Here is a 15,787-nt window from a genome sequence, read left to right on the forward strand (position 1 = left end):
AGCTGATCAGCTGGAGTGTGCAATTAGCTGTAGTTTGGGGAGCTCATGCGCTACAGCTGATTGCTGTCAGCTGGAGTGCGGCGACTGGAGCTCCTTGCGCTACAGCTGATTGCGCGATCAGCTGTAGGGTGGGGAGCTCCTGCGCTACAACTGAGTAGGGCCCCACTTTCTGGTGGTTTTCGCTTTTCGGCGGGGGCCTGGAACGGACCCTGCCGTATGAGTGGGGCCCTACTATAGTCTGCAATATTGAGGAGCGGTCCAAGGTACTGAAACCTATAGGTCCATTATCTTGGACAGCTCCTTGAAATTCGAACTAAAACCCAAAGTGGATTCCACAGCACCACTGACATGGAACCACCAGTCACTGCTGGATCCAGCCCACTGGTTGGATCTAGTTCCCCACTCTTTTTTACACTGAAAGGTTAGGCACCATCTGTGCTGTGCTCTACTTGGGCATGGACTGAAGGAAAATAACGCAGCGGGTCTGAATGTGGTCCTTATCTGGATGGGCAATGGAATGGGAACCATCTGTAAGAAAAGGCTGAAGGAGCCTGGAAAAGAGGCAATAATGATAGCCATCTTGAAATATTTTTGGAGCCAGCACTATGTATACCAGTGTCAAGCTTTTAAGCAGCAAGGCCAGAAATGAAGGCATTCCCTCAGCAAACTCACCCTGCCTGAGGGAATGGAATCATAGCTTTGCAAGCAAGACATATTCTACTCCTGGAGGATAAAAGTAGCATTCGTCTCTCTCTGGTTCTTAAAAATGAAATAAAAGCAGCTCAGGGAAGCATCTTGGCATATTCTGGCCCAAAGCTCTCAATGTAAGCTTCAGTAATTCAGGCTAAAAGGATTTGAGAGACCTTGTGCAGAGGTGAACGTCAAAGTCTCAGTTAAGTGCAGGGAAATCATTTCTAATTTACCTCATGGCTCCTTGGGAAATTTGTCTTCAGTTGACTTGGAGGAAATGAAAGGCCATGAGTGTGCCTTGTAAGGTTTGGTTGTGTGTCTCATTTAGTTTGCTAGTATCTTAACTTTCTGAGGAAATATCAAGAGACTTTGGACTAGTTCCTGCAGAAGTGATCAATAAGACCAAGTAGGTTGGAAGGAACAAGTGGTAGGGCCTTTTCAGTGGTGCCCCCCTGTTATGCAATTCCCACTGAATTGTGCTGGTCTCTTCTGCACAAGCCTTTAAGCAGGACTTTAAAACTTATCTGCTCCAGATTGCTTTTTCTTACCCTGGTTTTAATTGCTGTTGGTTTTTGAAACATGATGATCTGTTTGAAGATGTTTTATGCTAACTTGCTTGAAATATTTCTCTCTCTGTTTTTAAGATATGTTTCTTTGGTGAATTTTAATGTGTTTTATATTGTGTTATTTAAACTGTCTCAGCTAGGCCCTGAAACGGGCGGGGACCTTCAGAGGTCACTGGATTCTCGACTCCAATCAGCCCCAGCCAGTATGGCCAGTCAGGGCCTGCACTAGTCTGCAGTGGGCCCTTGGGCACCAGACTATAGGGGCCCTCTGGAGCGGCAGCACTACTGCCACCGGGGATCTAAACAGGCCTGGCCGTGTCATGGATTAGCATGCTGTGCACGCATGCCTGCCATCACCCAAGATGGTGGGGTGTGTTGATGCCCCCACTGCCATCTTCGGTGATGGTAAGCATGTGTGCACGGTGCACTGACATGGTGTCATGGTGCCACAGGAAGATGAACAGCAAGCCCACACCAGTGGCCTGGGAGAGTGGCTGCCGCTCTGTGATCTGTGTCAGCATTGGGTCATGGGTAGCATTCTCCACAATCCAATGGTACTACAGATCGTGGAACAGGAGCTATGCCTGCCCAGCCCCAACAGCAGGGTCCCTTTTAGTGCCAAGGACTCTTGACCAGTGCCCAACCTGGCCGCGGACTGGCACCGGGCCTGTGGCCAGTGGTTAGAAATGGTGGGAACTGTAGTTCAACAACATCTGGCGAGCCACAGACTCCCTATCCCTGCCCTAAAAGGTGGCTTAACTGTGCTTTTATGAATAAATAACGAATAAGTGCCAATTTCCAGAATAAATGGCATATCTATATCTGAATTAAATCACTCTATGCAGGTGGGGTGCTCAAATGACTTGAATGCTCCCTCCATGCAGGGAAAACATCATTTCATACAGAAAGGTAGATATCCAAGGAGAAAGGCTCTAGCACGGCCATCTCCGTGACATGCTAGTTTTTTGTGTGTAGGGATGATTTTTCATGGGGGAGCATTTAGTTGCGTGAGTACCTACCTGTAATCAGCAGTAGTTTAGGCACAGGTTTACCAGCCCTAGGAAGGCTACTTACACATCACCAAAAAGAGGAAATGCATCCCTTAAAACGGGGGACACATTGATTTCTATGAAATGTGCATGTGCCAATATAGACGTATAGATGCAAACTTAGAAATAAACGCTATAATTTAAATAGAAATACAATACATCTTGCCATAGTGAGGAGGACTGTAACCAGCTGGCCTGCGTGCCCGCTCAATCTAATGTCCAGGTGCTGACTTTTTATTTTTTTACCTTTAAACCAAAGTTGGGCCCGACTGCCCTCTGAAAAGGAGGACATCTGGCCAGTGAGAATACGACCTGTGATTCTGACTATAAAAGGACAACTCCACTTTCCATTTGTTGCAGGTGCGCTATCTGTTGGAATGGGCAGAGGACGACCTGGAAGAACCCGAAGAAACCGGCAGCGTGGAAAGACTGGAATTGTGTCATCCCTTGTGCCAGTGCTCCAGATGTGGTCCTGTGCAAAAGGTTGGTCTGCTTTCCTCCCTATGCAGGGCCGGTGATTAATCACGTGCAGCCCTTAAATGTGTCCCCATCCTTAATAGAGCTCATGATCTCATGAGAGGTGGAGCCGCTGTTCTGGCTAATCAGGCTGTTGAAAGGACTGAGCAGCAGTGCAGAGAAGCTCATTTTTACCATGGAAGTGGAGGGGTAGAAAAGATTTCAGAGGAGGGTGGATTTTTATGTCACCAGCTCACCTGCCTCTTTCAGTGGCTGGTTCTAGCTCTGTATTGCCTACAAGCAATAGTCTTCTCCCACTGTGGGTTCTCTCCAGCCACTGGTGCCTGGAGTTAGTTTGCCTCTGAATATGGAGTCTTCACATAACAAGAGCAGCCATCAGCAAAGACTCTTAACATCAGTGCTAGAGTGAAAAAAAAACCTGTTTTCTTATGCTTTTGTATTGGAATGTTACGTTATTAATATGGAAATGTTATGTTATTAATTTGATATGTTTTAATTGATTGATAGCTTGTTTTATGATGTTTTATGATGACATTAAATGTGAGACTGATTAGGTAATCAATTGGAGTGATTGTTGGATTGTTATGTTTTGAAAATGATTTGAAGTGATCGTTATGTTTTTGAATTGATTGCTATTGATGTCGTTATTTGCATTTTTGTAAGCCACTTGGAGCATATTTGTATGGAAAAGTGGCATATCAATACAAGTAATAAATAATAAATGTTGCGCTCATCTTCCAGGAGAAGTTGTATCTGTGAGAGTTCATGAGATCTCTCTTCTTGATCTCCCAGCTGTTGCTTTCTCTTGCTAACTATATGAAGCATAATTATTAGTCATGCATCTGTGATTGCAATATCTTCACTTGTAGGCCTGTGGGTAAGGCCTGTGCTGTTTCGAGGTTTTGCATGTGCCTAGTAATTGTAAGCACTTAATACCAATGTTGTTGTTAGGTTGATCCAGATTAAAATTAGTTGCATTTAGGCTGTAATCCTGTCCAGCAGGTATGGAGAAATTATGGTCCTCCAAATGTTGCTGACTACAATTCTCATCATTCCTGGCTGTTGGCCACGTTTGCTAGGGCTGATGGGAGTTGTAGTTCAACGACATCTGGAGAGCCAGACACTCCTGCTATACAATATATACATACTTACCTGTGAGTAAGCCCCTTTGAACTCAGGGGACTTTCTTCTGAGTAAACGTATACAGGATTCCTCCAAAATCAACTTTATTTCATTTATTTACTTACTCTTTTTTTCATCCAGTTTTCCAGACAATCACTGTCTCCCAAAGCAGCTCACATCAGTAAAATTAAGGAGAGATAGGCCTTGCCTTCAGGCTTAGATACTAAAAGCATGAGAGACAGGGGAAAGGGGACTGCAGGGAGAAAGTAGTGGAGGGAGAAGAGTTCTTCAAGGCCAGCACAAAATGCTTGAGCCACAAGCATTTATATCCGGATCAGGCTAGGCTCATTTTTCCCTTGCTGGGCAAGTTAGCAGCTGGTGGCTCATGTTCCTCTCGCCGGTGGAAGAGGCCAGAGTCTCCTGCTCTGGTTGCTTCTGAAGTCCCAGAGCAAGTGGAAGTTGGAGCTGAGCACTCTTTCTGGCAGGGAAGGGGGGGAAGAAGCAAGCCCTCTTCAGCTACTCCTTCTTTGGCTGATAATTGGAACCAGGTTGGCCTCACCCTTGCCATGATGTTCTTCCTGGTGGGAAGCAGGAGATGCAGCCTCCTAGTGGCCCATTGGTCCATTGGCCAATGGCAGAGTCGAGTATGCTGGCCTTCATCTGTGCAGCCCCAGGTGAACTCAAAATTGGGGAAGGGCGGTAGCTCAGTGGTAGAGCATCTGCGTTGCATGCAGAATGTCCCAGGTTTAATTCCTGGCATCTCCAGGTAGGGCTGGGAGAGAACCTTGCCTGAAGCTCTGGAGAGCCGCTGCCAGTCAGTGTAGACAATACTGAACTTGATGGGCTGATGGACTGCTCCTGACTTGGTAAAAGGCAGCTTCCTGCGTTCTTGTGTAAAATCAGTGCGCTTAAGTCATGACTAACTTTTCACTTTGATTGGGAGTGCAATTAACTCTGGGTCGAATCTGGAGCTTTCGTTTCCCCCAGCGTGCACATAAAATGTGTGTACATAAAAACAAACTAGACAGAAAATGAAACAATAAAATAAAAAAAGTTTACCGTAAAACCGGACAGTACCTTAAAAGGCGTGCTGGAACAAGAAAGTCTTAGAGGTACACCTCAAGTTCAATAAGGAGGTCCCTATCTAATCCTAATTTCAGGTTGGAGGGAATTTGACAGGCTTGGGGCCAGTACACTGAATTCACAGCTTCTAATCTTTACAAACTGTGCATCTGAGTCATGTGGAACCACCAACAGAGACTCCCCAAAGATCTCAGTGATCGGCTACAATATAAGGGATCAGCAGGTCCTTAAGACATCCTGGACCCAAGTTGTTAAGTGCCTTGTACATTAATACAACAACCTTGAACCTGGCCTTGTAACATATGGGCATTCATTGAAGCACTGGAGTTATGTGTAGGCAGTAGTCTATTCCCATCAAGAGTCTAGCCACAGCATTTTGCACCAGCAACATGTTTGTGACAGAGCAACACACACATAGCACACGGTAGTTTTAAGCCAGCATTCCCAGGCAATGGCTGTTGTGTGCGGTTTGCCTCCTTGTCTTATCTCTGGTCGGTGGGGAGTAAGCCAACCAAGAACTTTGTAATGGATTTCCTTCGGATATGTTTCTGTTTCTCCCCATAGAAATTCTTTCGAGTACCTGCCAACGGCCTTGGAGTGAACGTTACAAACCCAGATGGCCTGACACCGCTGCATGTGGCTGCCCTGCATGGGCATGCTGTCTTGACCTCCCTCTTACTGAAACATGGAGCCAATATTGGGGCAAAAGATGCCAACCAGGCAGTGCCTCTCCACCTAGCCTGCCAGAACGGTCACTTCCAGGTAAGTGTAGCAGCATGGAGGGCTCCTGCTCAATCGTTCTTTCAAGATGCTGTATTCCATTCCTCCTCCCACCCAGTTTTCCCCTCCCTCGTTCAGTAGGTACTGAGCACTCTTGGCTTATGTTCTCCTCCCCCCTCCAAGTATTTTTTACTCCTGCAAGCCATGGAGGTTCCCCCAATCCTGCTGATACCTCTGGTGCCATGCACAAGATGGCTATGTTCACTCTCCTGTGTTGGAGGCAGTATACCTCCAACAGTTCCAAAAATATAAGGACACTGAAGTGGTCATATGCAAACTCTAGATGTTTCCATGTGGTATAGAAAGATTGGGAACGTTGCAATGTCTGAAAAGATTATGCACAACATTCTTGTTATATACGGCAAAGAACGGCGACAAGCTTTTATGCGGTTTGGTGGAATTTTATTTCATATCTTAGTATTAAAGATTTACAATTTCATTTTTCTACACCCTCCATGGAAATTTGGACTTCATAAGCTCTCAGTCGCTTTTCTTGCTCTTGGGACATTTATGTTGTCGCTCTGTAGAATTAGTATAATTTTTTAAAAATCCAATAAAGGAAAATATCTCAACAAATGATCAGTGAAATTAAACAATCCCCACATAATTCGTAATAAGGTCTAACAATAAAAATACAAAAACATAATACCAATAACAGCCAAAACTTAAGCATCTCCCACATTAAATCTTGACACCCCTCCCCCCAAAATTAACCCTCCTAAATACCTCACATCCTGAGCAGCAGGTCTTGTAGGAGTCTCGGGTAAGATGCTCGGGCTCCTGCAGCAGCAGCATGAAGGAACTTCCTAGAGGCTTCTTGAGCATTGAAGATAATTACCTTATTATCTTGCATTGAGTCTTGGATGTATTCTGGATTTGGCACCAAAGGCAGGTTGCTAGCAGGCACCATCGGCAGTGAAAACAAGACCCCCTGTAGGGCAAGAACGAAACCTTTAGTGTGTTGGTGCTAATCCGCCACGTATATTCATCAGTTTGCAGACTAAGATGCATCTCAAAAACTGATTATCTCCTTCCCACTTACAGAGCCTGTAGGAAGGGGACCCAGTTACATTACTGGGCTTCCAGTTTCTCTCTTCTAGTTGAAATTGTACAGATTTTGCAGGAACCTGCAATGAAATTATAGCCTTTGTTAGGAGAATATGAAAATGTAAAGAGAATTGTTACACAGTCTCCTTAAGGTTTAGATATGTATCAATGCAGAGTTAAGTTCCAGGTGGCCAAACTGTGAACTGGTCAGCAGTGGTTTGATGCCCATCTGGATAAGAACAGCAGGATCCAAAGGCTTGATTACGGCGTAGTTAGGGTATATCCATCCACACTGATACCTTGATTGTGCCTGTGTTTTTACAATGTGTTCATTATACTGTAGTCAGCATGGATTTTTCGCATTCCGCAATGTTAAATTGAAAATACCCCCCATGCCATTCTGATGCTTCCCATAAGCTCATTCAAAACAAAACCTTACAAAACGTATAGACCTGAACTCAGAAATTCTTGCTTAACAACCCTTTAAATTTTCATGGCGATACACAAAACAGTCCGAGAGAATCGAGAGTTCAAAATGTAAAAAGAGAGAAAAACTAGACCCCTTTTGGACTTTTTTCTGTCAGAGTTCTCATGATTTGTTGAAATCAATTAAAAATCAGCCATGTTCACAGAGTACCTGTAATCCTATTACTGACCTTGACCTATACTCTGACTTTCATCTTATTAAAGTTATTAAATACCAGGTCCATCCTGGGTGTTCACTGTGCTGCAATGGTGCAATCTTGTTTTAGATTTTTTAGACTGTTACATGTTTTAGAACCCTGGAAAAATCCCTGCTTCACAAGGTGACCTTCCATAAGCTGGGAGGCTGCCAGAACAGCAAGGGGGTGGAGCTTGCACATTCATTCCTTTGCCCCCGCCCCACATTTATTGAACATGATAACAGAGTACTTGAAGAGGCCTTAAGTGTTAACTACAGAGGGGAGTCAAATACTTTTTTATTCTGGTTTTTGTGTGTGTTGAACCTGGTCAAGGCTGAAAGGTTAACAGTTTTCTCCTTTTCCAACAGGTAGTGAAGGACCTGATGGAGCATAACCCTAAAGAAAATAAAAAGGACATTCATGGAAACACTCCCTTGATTTATGCTTGCTTGAATGGCTATCAAGAGATAGTGGCCTTTTTGTTACAGGTGAGGGACCATTTTTCTTTTGGCTGTGACATTTATTTTTTCATATTCAGTAGTCAAGGGCCGTGGTGGGGGTAGGCAATATTCTTAACAGCAAAGAGCTTTTCTGATGGAAATTTTTCAGTCTAAAATTGGTGTAACATTCTGAAGACTGTATCTTTATTTCAGTGTTTGGAGAATACAGTTAAAAGGAGCATAAAGTCAGTGTGGTGTAGTGGTTAGAGTGTTGGACTGGGACCCCAGAGACCAGAGTTCGAACCTCCACTCAGCCATGAAGCTTACTGGGTGACTGTGGGTCTCTCAGCCCAACCTACCTCACAGGGCTATTGTGCAGATAAAATTGGGAGGGAGAGAACCATGTTTGTAGGTGACCTCAGCTTCTTGGAGGAAAGGTGGGATAAAAATGTGATAAGAAAGTTAAATAGCAGCAGCTAGAGGTGAGCCCTCATCATCATGAGCAGGGCCAGATTAAGCTGAGGAGGGCCCCTAGGCTGAACCTGAGCTGCCCGCCGTCCCATCCCATCCCATCCCATCCCTCCCACTTCACCTACCTTTCCACTTTTTCAGGTTTGCCATCAATCAAGATGGCGGCCGAGGTTTCCCTAAGGGGCTGAAGCCTCTGCCACCATCTTGGTTGATGGCAGCAATGCGTGCGTGTAGCAGAGAAAAAGGTAAGTGAAGCGGGGGGATGGCGGGTGGTTCAGAAGCTCTTGTCCTGCGATCCACAGCTCCTGTTCTGCTTCCACGGATTGCGGGACCCCAAGAGCTCCGGGGCCCTAGGCTTCAGCCTAATAAGCCTAATGGATAATCCGGCCCTGATCACGAGAGCACAGTGGGCAGGATCCAAAGGACTGTGAATGGAAGAAAAATAGACGCTTAGCGGTTTTGTGCAAATGCTTGTGCAAGAGTTGTGCATGAGTGCACCCCGGGCAATAATAGTGAGGTTATTTAGCAGTTCCCAGGCTGTTTCTGCAAACCCTTTGTAAAAAGAATTTTGTGTTTTCTCTCATCAGTCTTGACCCTTGCATATACTTTTCATCCTTTCTTTCCCTTTTCAGCATGGGGCCTCTGTTAACCTTTCCAATAACCAAGGCAATACAGCTCTCCATAAAGCTGTGATAGGGAGCTACGAATCTTTGGTACAGCTGCTGCTGCAGCATGGAGCATCAACCCATGTTCAGAACAACAAGCAGTGCACGCCCCTTGACTATGCTGAGCCCGTAAGTGGCATGTTGGTTCCCAGAATTACCTTACTAGCCTACAGACAGCGGGAAGTGGTGGCTCTGATGTCAGTGGATGAGAGTCCACTCCAGGTTTTCGTCTGATCTTTCAAGGTGCTTTCCTATGTGCTGAACTTATTTTGAGAATGGGTTTCAGCACCTTGGACAGCTCCTCAAAAGTTCAGACTAAAATCCGGAGCAGACTCACTACCCCACTGACATCGGAGCCAGCAGCATCCACTGCCTACAAGCACTCTGAATCTACATGGGAGGTGATGATAAACTTCCCAGCCTTAACCTGACTCTGGATTGGTGCATTATGGGGCATTATGAATCAAAGATTTAAATGTTGGATTATTGGTTGTAGCTTTACCCTGAAATTCTTATACTCAAGTGACATATACAACGTAACAGGGGTTTACTAATCCATTTAGTAATCAGTAGGTTGGCATGCCTGTCAACTGAATACTCAAATGTTGTCAGTTGTCCACCTGTGATTTGACTGTGGTCAAATATCCTAAGAAGCCACAGTCCTCAAGATGCTTGAAAAACTGGGCTGCTGATTTATTCTCCCAGCCTTTCAAAACTCTGAGGTTTTATTTATTCTGAACCACTGTTAACCTGCTTTTATTCTTCCCTGTGCTAGAAATTTGTTATGATACTGTCTTTTTAATGGTATTTTATCATTTTATGTTGTAAGCCAATAGGGCAGCTTTATATAATATATTATAATGTTTACTTGTTAAAAATAATACTGAAAAACAGCCCCTACTTTTGTCCTTTCTCTTCTACCCTATTTAAAGAATTCAGGTATCTTTGAGCTGCTGCAAGTTGTAGTAACTTCAGAAGAGGGAGGGGAGACTGATTACAAAGCTCAGATGGCCAGGAGGATCAGGAAAAAAAGTGAGTGCAACATTTTGACTAGTAGAAGCAATTCAAGATTGGGGCTAATCTTACCAAGCAGGTAGATCCCTGGAGGGTTCATTAGGGCAAAGAAGTGCCTTTTTTGCTGTACCAGATGTTGCCTTGATAATGTGTGCTGTTTCCTGAAGGGGTTTTTGACAACAACATGTCGAAGGGGACCCATGAGGATGGCAGACAAATGTAGGTTCCACTAGCTGCGTGTGGAGAGAGTGGCTAGAAATGTCTCTTTTTTAAACAAAAAACCCCCAAACCTTCAATTAACAACCTTGATGGTGTGCAGAGAAATTTACAACCTGCCTGCATCTCGGCAGGTAGATAGAAAAGCCACCCCAAGTGCCGTAAACTGGCACTGTGGCTCTTTGCATTGCCTTAGATGTAGCACGGACAAACTCCTTAGCTTTGGTACTGTCTAGACGGCAACCCAACATAGAACGAAGTCTCATTAAACTCAAAACAAACGCAGAACATTTGTCTACAATCATGGTCTAAGGCAGGAAATCCACACCTCCCTTTGAACACAGGAAACGACCTTCTACCAGGTCAGGCTACTAGTCCATCTCGCTCAACACTGCCTACTCCAATTGGCAGCTGCTCTCTAGAGTCTCTGGCAGGCGTCTTTTCCATCACCTGCTACCTGAGCACTTTTTAACTGGAGGCACCAGGATTCAATCTGGGACCTTCTGATGCAAAGAGTGTGCTCTACCACTGAGCTGCTGTCCTTTTCCCAAAGCTCTGGCTGGTTTGCATGGCTTGTTTTGGATAAGAACCCCAGAAGGCGACTTCTGCCAGGTCAGGCTATTTGTCTACTCTCTGCTCAGATTGGCAGCAGCACTCCAGGGTCTCAGACAGAGAGCTGTCCCATCACCTGATCCTCCTTATTAGAGATGCTGGAGATTGAATCTGAGATGTGGCCCCTCCCTCTCTACCTATGTACAGCCCATGTACAGGACATGAGTGTCATAGCACTCTCCCTGCTTGTGATTCCTAGCAACTAGCATTCAGAGGCATGCGGTCTCCAACAGTAGAGGTGAAAAATAGCCATTGTGGCTAGAAGCCACTGACCTTATCCTCTATGAATTTGTCTAATCCTCTTTGAAAGCCATCCGTTGGTTTCCATCACTACCTCTTAGGGAAGCAAATTCTCGAGTTTAACTATGCTAAATCCCCACATGGTCCTCTGCTCAGTCTGCATCAGCTGATCTGTTTTGCAGATGGCAATGTGAGTAATGTCAATGTAGGTGGTGTGGTCTATACCAGTCAGGGTGCAGTGTTGGGCAAAACCAGGTTGTAAAATCCCCTGCAGTGGTTGCATGGACGGTGCCACTTCTGACTGCAGGTGGGGATATCTTCGTTAAACATGCATAAAAACGTCTCTGTCAGGAGGGGAAAAAACTAGCATAGAAGGGAGAAAGGTTTAATCCAGCCTGTGCTCTGCTAGTGTTCTATTTGCAGGATTTTTCTTTTTAAAAAGGTAGGATTCAGAAATGGTTTCTCTCCCTCCCACCTGTCATCTGTAATGGTACAGTCCATTCCTCCATGATGCGTCATTCCAGCCACAGATTGAATCTCTCTTAGTATTCTCAAAACCTGCTATAACAACAATGTTCACCTGCTCAGGCATCACTACAACCTTTGGCGGCTTTTAAAAATTAGCTTAAGGTGGCTTTCGTTTGTTCTTAATTCAGGATTGTGTGGAACTTGATTGCTAATGAAGAATGCCAATTTAATGGTTTTCGTTACTTAATCCTGCAGTCAACTTTAAATCTCCCGAGATAGATGATCTCATCGCTCGGCGCCTCCAGCTGGTCCAGTCAATCAACCGGTTTAACAGGCAAGTGTCAAAAACTGCCTGCAAAGTACTGTCTGCCAGTACTGTTGTAGTATCAGATAAGAAAAGTTGACACTGACAGGCTTCAACTGTAGGGAGTGTGGCGAGAGCTGCAGCTGCAGAAAGTGTTCTAAACCAGTGTGGGTGTACTGGTTAGGTCTGTCAGACTGGGACTGGGGAAACCAGGGTTCAAATCTCTGCTTGGCCATGAAGATCACTGGGTAACCTTGGGCCAGTCATTGTTTCTCAGCCTAACCTCACAAGGTTTTTGTGAGGATAAAATGGAGAGAGGGAGCATCATGTATGCCACCTTGAGCTCCTAGGAGAAAGCAGGATATAAATGTAATAACCAATAATAATCAGGTACCAAGAGGCACAGTGTGGTTTGTCAGACAAGGGGCTGGGATGGGCTGCATTCTTTGCAGTCAGTCTCTCTTGCTTCATAGTTCATTACAGAGTTGTCAGAATTGGAACACTTAATGAGAATTCAGTTAGCAATGCTCGGACCCTAGCCCTTAACTTGAGATAACAGTGGAAGAAAGGATAAATACTGTTTTAAGACTGCAGTCTTAAACAGGCTTATGAGGCAGTGGGGTGTATTTTCTGAGTAAACATATATAGGACTCTGCTGGAGTCAAGAAAAGTATAAAGAATGTGTCTTCATTATTTATTTAATCCATTTATGTATTGCCAAAGCAGCTTGCCATTTTGAAATACTGAGACAAATGACAGTTGATGACATATAGAACAGGAAAAGCTGACTGATGATTCCTTCAGGGGCTCACAGCACAAACCTCCTGGCCTGAGCATCTTCTCTCCTGCCTTTCTTCAGGGCCCATATATCTTAAGTAGCCCCGAGGAAGGTGGGGATAGGGCTGCCCCAACAGTTCTCTCAGGCTGATTGATCCTCTCTTCGGGAGCAGATGGCATAGGATCCCCAGCCTTCAGTGGGCTGAGTCAGGAATCATTTAGAGCAGTCATGGGTAGCTGGCTGCCCACAGGCCAAATCCGCCCCACAAAATAATTTCATCTGGCTCCTCGCCAGAATCTTGGGTTTTTGTCAGAGTCTTATAAATACCTTGCTTACAGTTTTATCTGTAATGAAAAGAATATTGTTGTGAAAAGATGGGCAAGAGAAACATCAACACCATTTGGGTGATCATATCTCAGCGTCATATGAATGAGCTTTTTGCCCGCACAGCCCTTTCATTCAGCCCTTTGCAGGGTGAACAAACCAACCAGGAAGTCTTCAGTTAACCATAGTTTCCTGTGTGATTATCAGGATCGGAACAAACAAACCAGGATATTAAACCAGAGTTTGAAGCTGGTTCAGTAGCCTGGCTTGTTCCACAGCTGGTAACCATAGTTTCCCAGTTCAGATGAAATGGGAATTAAGAGGCTCCCTGGTTTAATTGTGGCTCACACAAGGGGAATAGCGAAGAGACTGCATGTGCAGGCTTGTTCATATCTCAGCTTATTAAGCTGAGATATGATCGCTCAAACTCTCCCATAGTTGCATCTCTCTTTGGGTTTCAGCTGGTATCCAGAGAGCTCCATGGGCATGAGGACAAGAGAGAATTGCCCATTTCTCCTTTATTTATGCGTTTATTTATCAAAAGATATATACGATTTGGTTGTAGCAAAACCTTGAAACAGTTTACAAGTAACCCAACACAGCCTATTACACTTAACAGAATGCTGCTCCATAGGATCTCCAAAGTTTGGGACAGCTTTTGGAGAGGTCACAGGGAGCTATGGGAGAATGTCTGAAAAGCCCTTGTGCTGCCACAACTCCCTTTGGATCCCAGCTTTTGTATACAGCACCTAGTGGATCTTGAAAGATAGACAGGAAACCTCAATATGTTTAAAAAAGGGGCTGGATCCAAAGGTGCCTTCCATTCATGGAAAGTGTCATTCCGTGAACATAAGAATCCAGCAGAGGCTCCTGTAAATGGAAAGAGGGGTGATTGTCATTGATTCCCCACTGCCAAACCACCAGTGCTGTTCAGGAAGGTCCCCCATTTATTCCTCCACAGCCTATTTTTGAGAGATGCACTGGGAGGGGGAAATTGGCAAAATTGCCTCCCTCCCCATCTGTTTTCTGTTGGACCCCAAGCAGAAGGGCACTTTTGGATCCAATCCATGATGTCCCAGCCATGTCCAAGTTCACTTCTGTCACACTCTCACTACTTTGGTACAGCCAACTTTTAAAGCCTGAGCACCTGCAAAGGGATCTAGTTATACAGCACTCTGGTTGAGCCTGGAGAAAAGGGCATCTCTGAGGATACGCAAGTTGGCCATCCCTAATTTAGACTAGTCAAAAAATGGCCAATGCTCTTAAGGATAAATGTAAATGGCTTGTTTTCAGAACTTTAGAGTATTTGACTCCAAAGGGCATCTCATGACATTTATCTCCCAGGAAGGTCTAGTATGAGACAATTTTCAATGAAGGCAGAAATAAAGGTTTTGCTGTTGAAATATTGCCACCTGGTGGCTGCCAGAGAAGCAGTTGTACTGAGTGCTTGAATTAAAATGTAACGGTTTAATTTATTGTCACCTTGTTTGTGTTTTCAGATCAAAAGACTTGCGGAAAACGGTAACAAGAGATAGAAGTGTCCCTAACTTTAATGATGAATTACTACACCAGGTAGGAAGAAAAGTTTGAGATGAAGGGCTTGTATGTTTTGAAATTGAAATAAGTCCTACGAGTTTAATTGGGGGTGGGGTGGGCTGTCATTTTAATGTGACAGATATAAGGGCTTGACATGGATGTTTTGGGCAGGAAGTGAGATGGAGAAGAGTAAATAGGAGTACGATATAACGGGGAAGTGGCTGCTTTTCACAGAATGGGCTTTGAATCAGCGGCTGAGCAATATGCTTTGTATGCAGTGTCTCAGGTTTAATTTCCAGCATCTCCATCTTGGGCTGGGAAAGTCTTCTGCCTGAAAATCCCAGAGTGCTTCTGCCAGTGTAGACCACCCCTCCTCAACTGCCATCCATCCCCCCTAGCAGTATGGCCAGTGGTCAGAGATGATGGGAGTTGTAATCCAACAACATCTGGAGGGCACCAGGTTGGGAAAGCCTGCTGTAGACAATATTGGACCAATTGTTTTACTCAGTATAAGACCCTGTCCTATTCCCACTTCTTGATGGTTGGTGAGAGGCATCAGGAGCTTGCCCATTTGGCTCAAGGGAAGCAGCCTCTACTGTCAGATCAAATGGGAAAGGAATCTGTACCCTTCTTCTGACAGCAGGAACGTGATTACCTGTCTTACAGATGAAATACGAAATGTGTGTTTCTAAGATTGCAAGATCTTGATGGTGGCTGAGATTCTTGGTGTTAAATTTATTTATTATATAGTGCATTTGTATACCACCCCATAGCCAAAGCTCTCTGGGCGGTTTACATTTAAAAACAAATATACAAATTTAAAAACACATTTTTAAAAAGCAATTTAAAAAACACATACTAAAATGCCTGGGAGAAGAGGAAAGTCCTGGCGCTGAAAAGATAACAGTGTTGGCACCAGGCGCGCCTCATCAGAGAGATCATTCTGTAATTTGGGGGCCACCACTGAGAAGGCCCTCTTTCTTGTTGCCATCCTCCCAGCTTCCTTCAGAGTAGGCACCCGGAGGAGGGCCTTAGATGTTGAGCGTAGTGTACGGGTGGGTCTGTGTCAGGAGAGGCGTTCCCTCAGGTATTGTGGTCCTAAGCTGTGTCAGGCTTTATACGTTAAAGCCAGCACCTTGAATCCTCTTCTGGATTCCAGAGTCCAAGCTTACATGATTGATGCACAGTGTAACGGATTGAGTCTGGGACTGGGGAGCCTCTCTTTCAAATCCCAATTTAGCTA

At 44.8% G+C, this 15,787-nt stretch overlaps 1 protein-coding gene and 1 long non-coding RNA gene across 2 annotated transcripts in view; one reads left to right on the forward strand and one right to left on the reverse strand.

Annotated features, from left to right (window-relative positions):
• Positions 1-15,787, forward strand: part of ANKRD27 (ankyrin repeat domain 27) — a 63,530-nt gene that overhangs the window by 45,628 nt on the left and 2,115 nt on the right. The window contains exons 22-28 of the mRNA XM_061593963.1: positions 2,666-2,788; positions 5,552-5,749; positions 7,845-7,964; positions 9,020-9,181; positions 9,985-10,084; positions 11,858-11,936; positions 14,508-14,580. Of these exons, the coding sequence (XP_061449947.1) occupies positions 2,666-2,788; positions 5,552-5,749; positions 7,845-7,964; positions 9,020-9,181; positions 9,985-10,084; positions 11,858-11,936; positions 14,508-14,580 (855 nt within the window). The remainder of the gene's footprint in view (positions 1-2,665; positions 2,789-5,551; positions 5,750-7,844; positions 7,965-9,019; positions 9,182-9,984; positions 10,085-11,857; positions 11,937-14,507; positions 14,581-15,787) is intronic.
• On the reverse strand, positions 6,613-11,391 carry LOC133369080 (uncharacterized). The gene is made up of 3 exons (XR_009758815.1): positions 11,168-11,391; positions 6,810-6,894; positions 6,613-6,698 (listed from the first exon to the last, which is right to left on the reverse strand). It is a non-coding gene; the product is annotated as an uncharacterized LOC133369080 (long non-coding RNA).

This window comes from Rhineura floridana, chromosome 13, assembly GCF_030035675.1.
Source record: "Rhineura floridana isolate rRhiFlo1 chromosome 13, rRhiFlo1.hap2, whole genome shotgun sequence".
Lineage (NCBI taxonomy): Eukaryota > Metazoa > Chordata > Lepidosauria > Squamata > Rhineuridae > Rhineura > Rhineura floridana.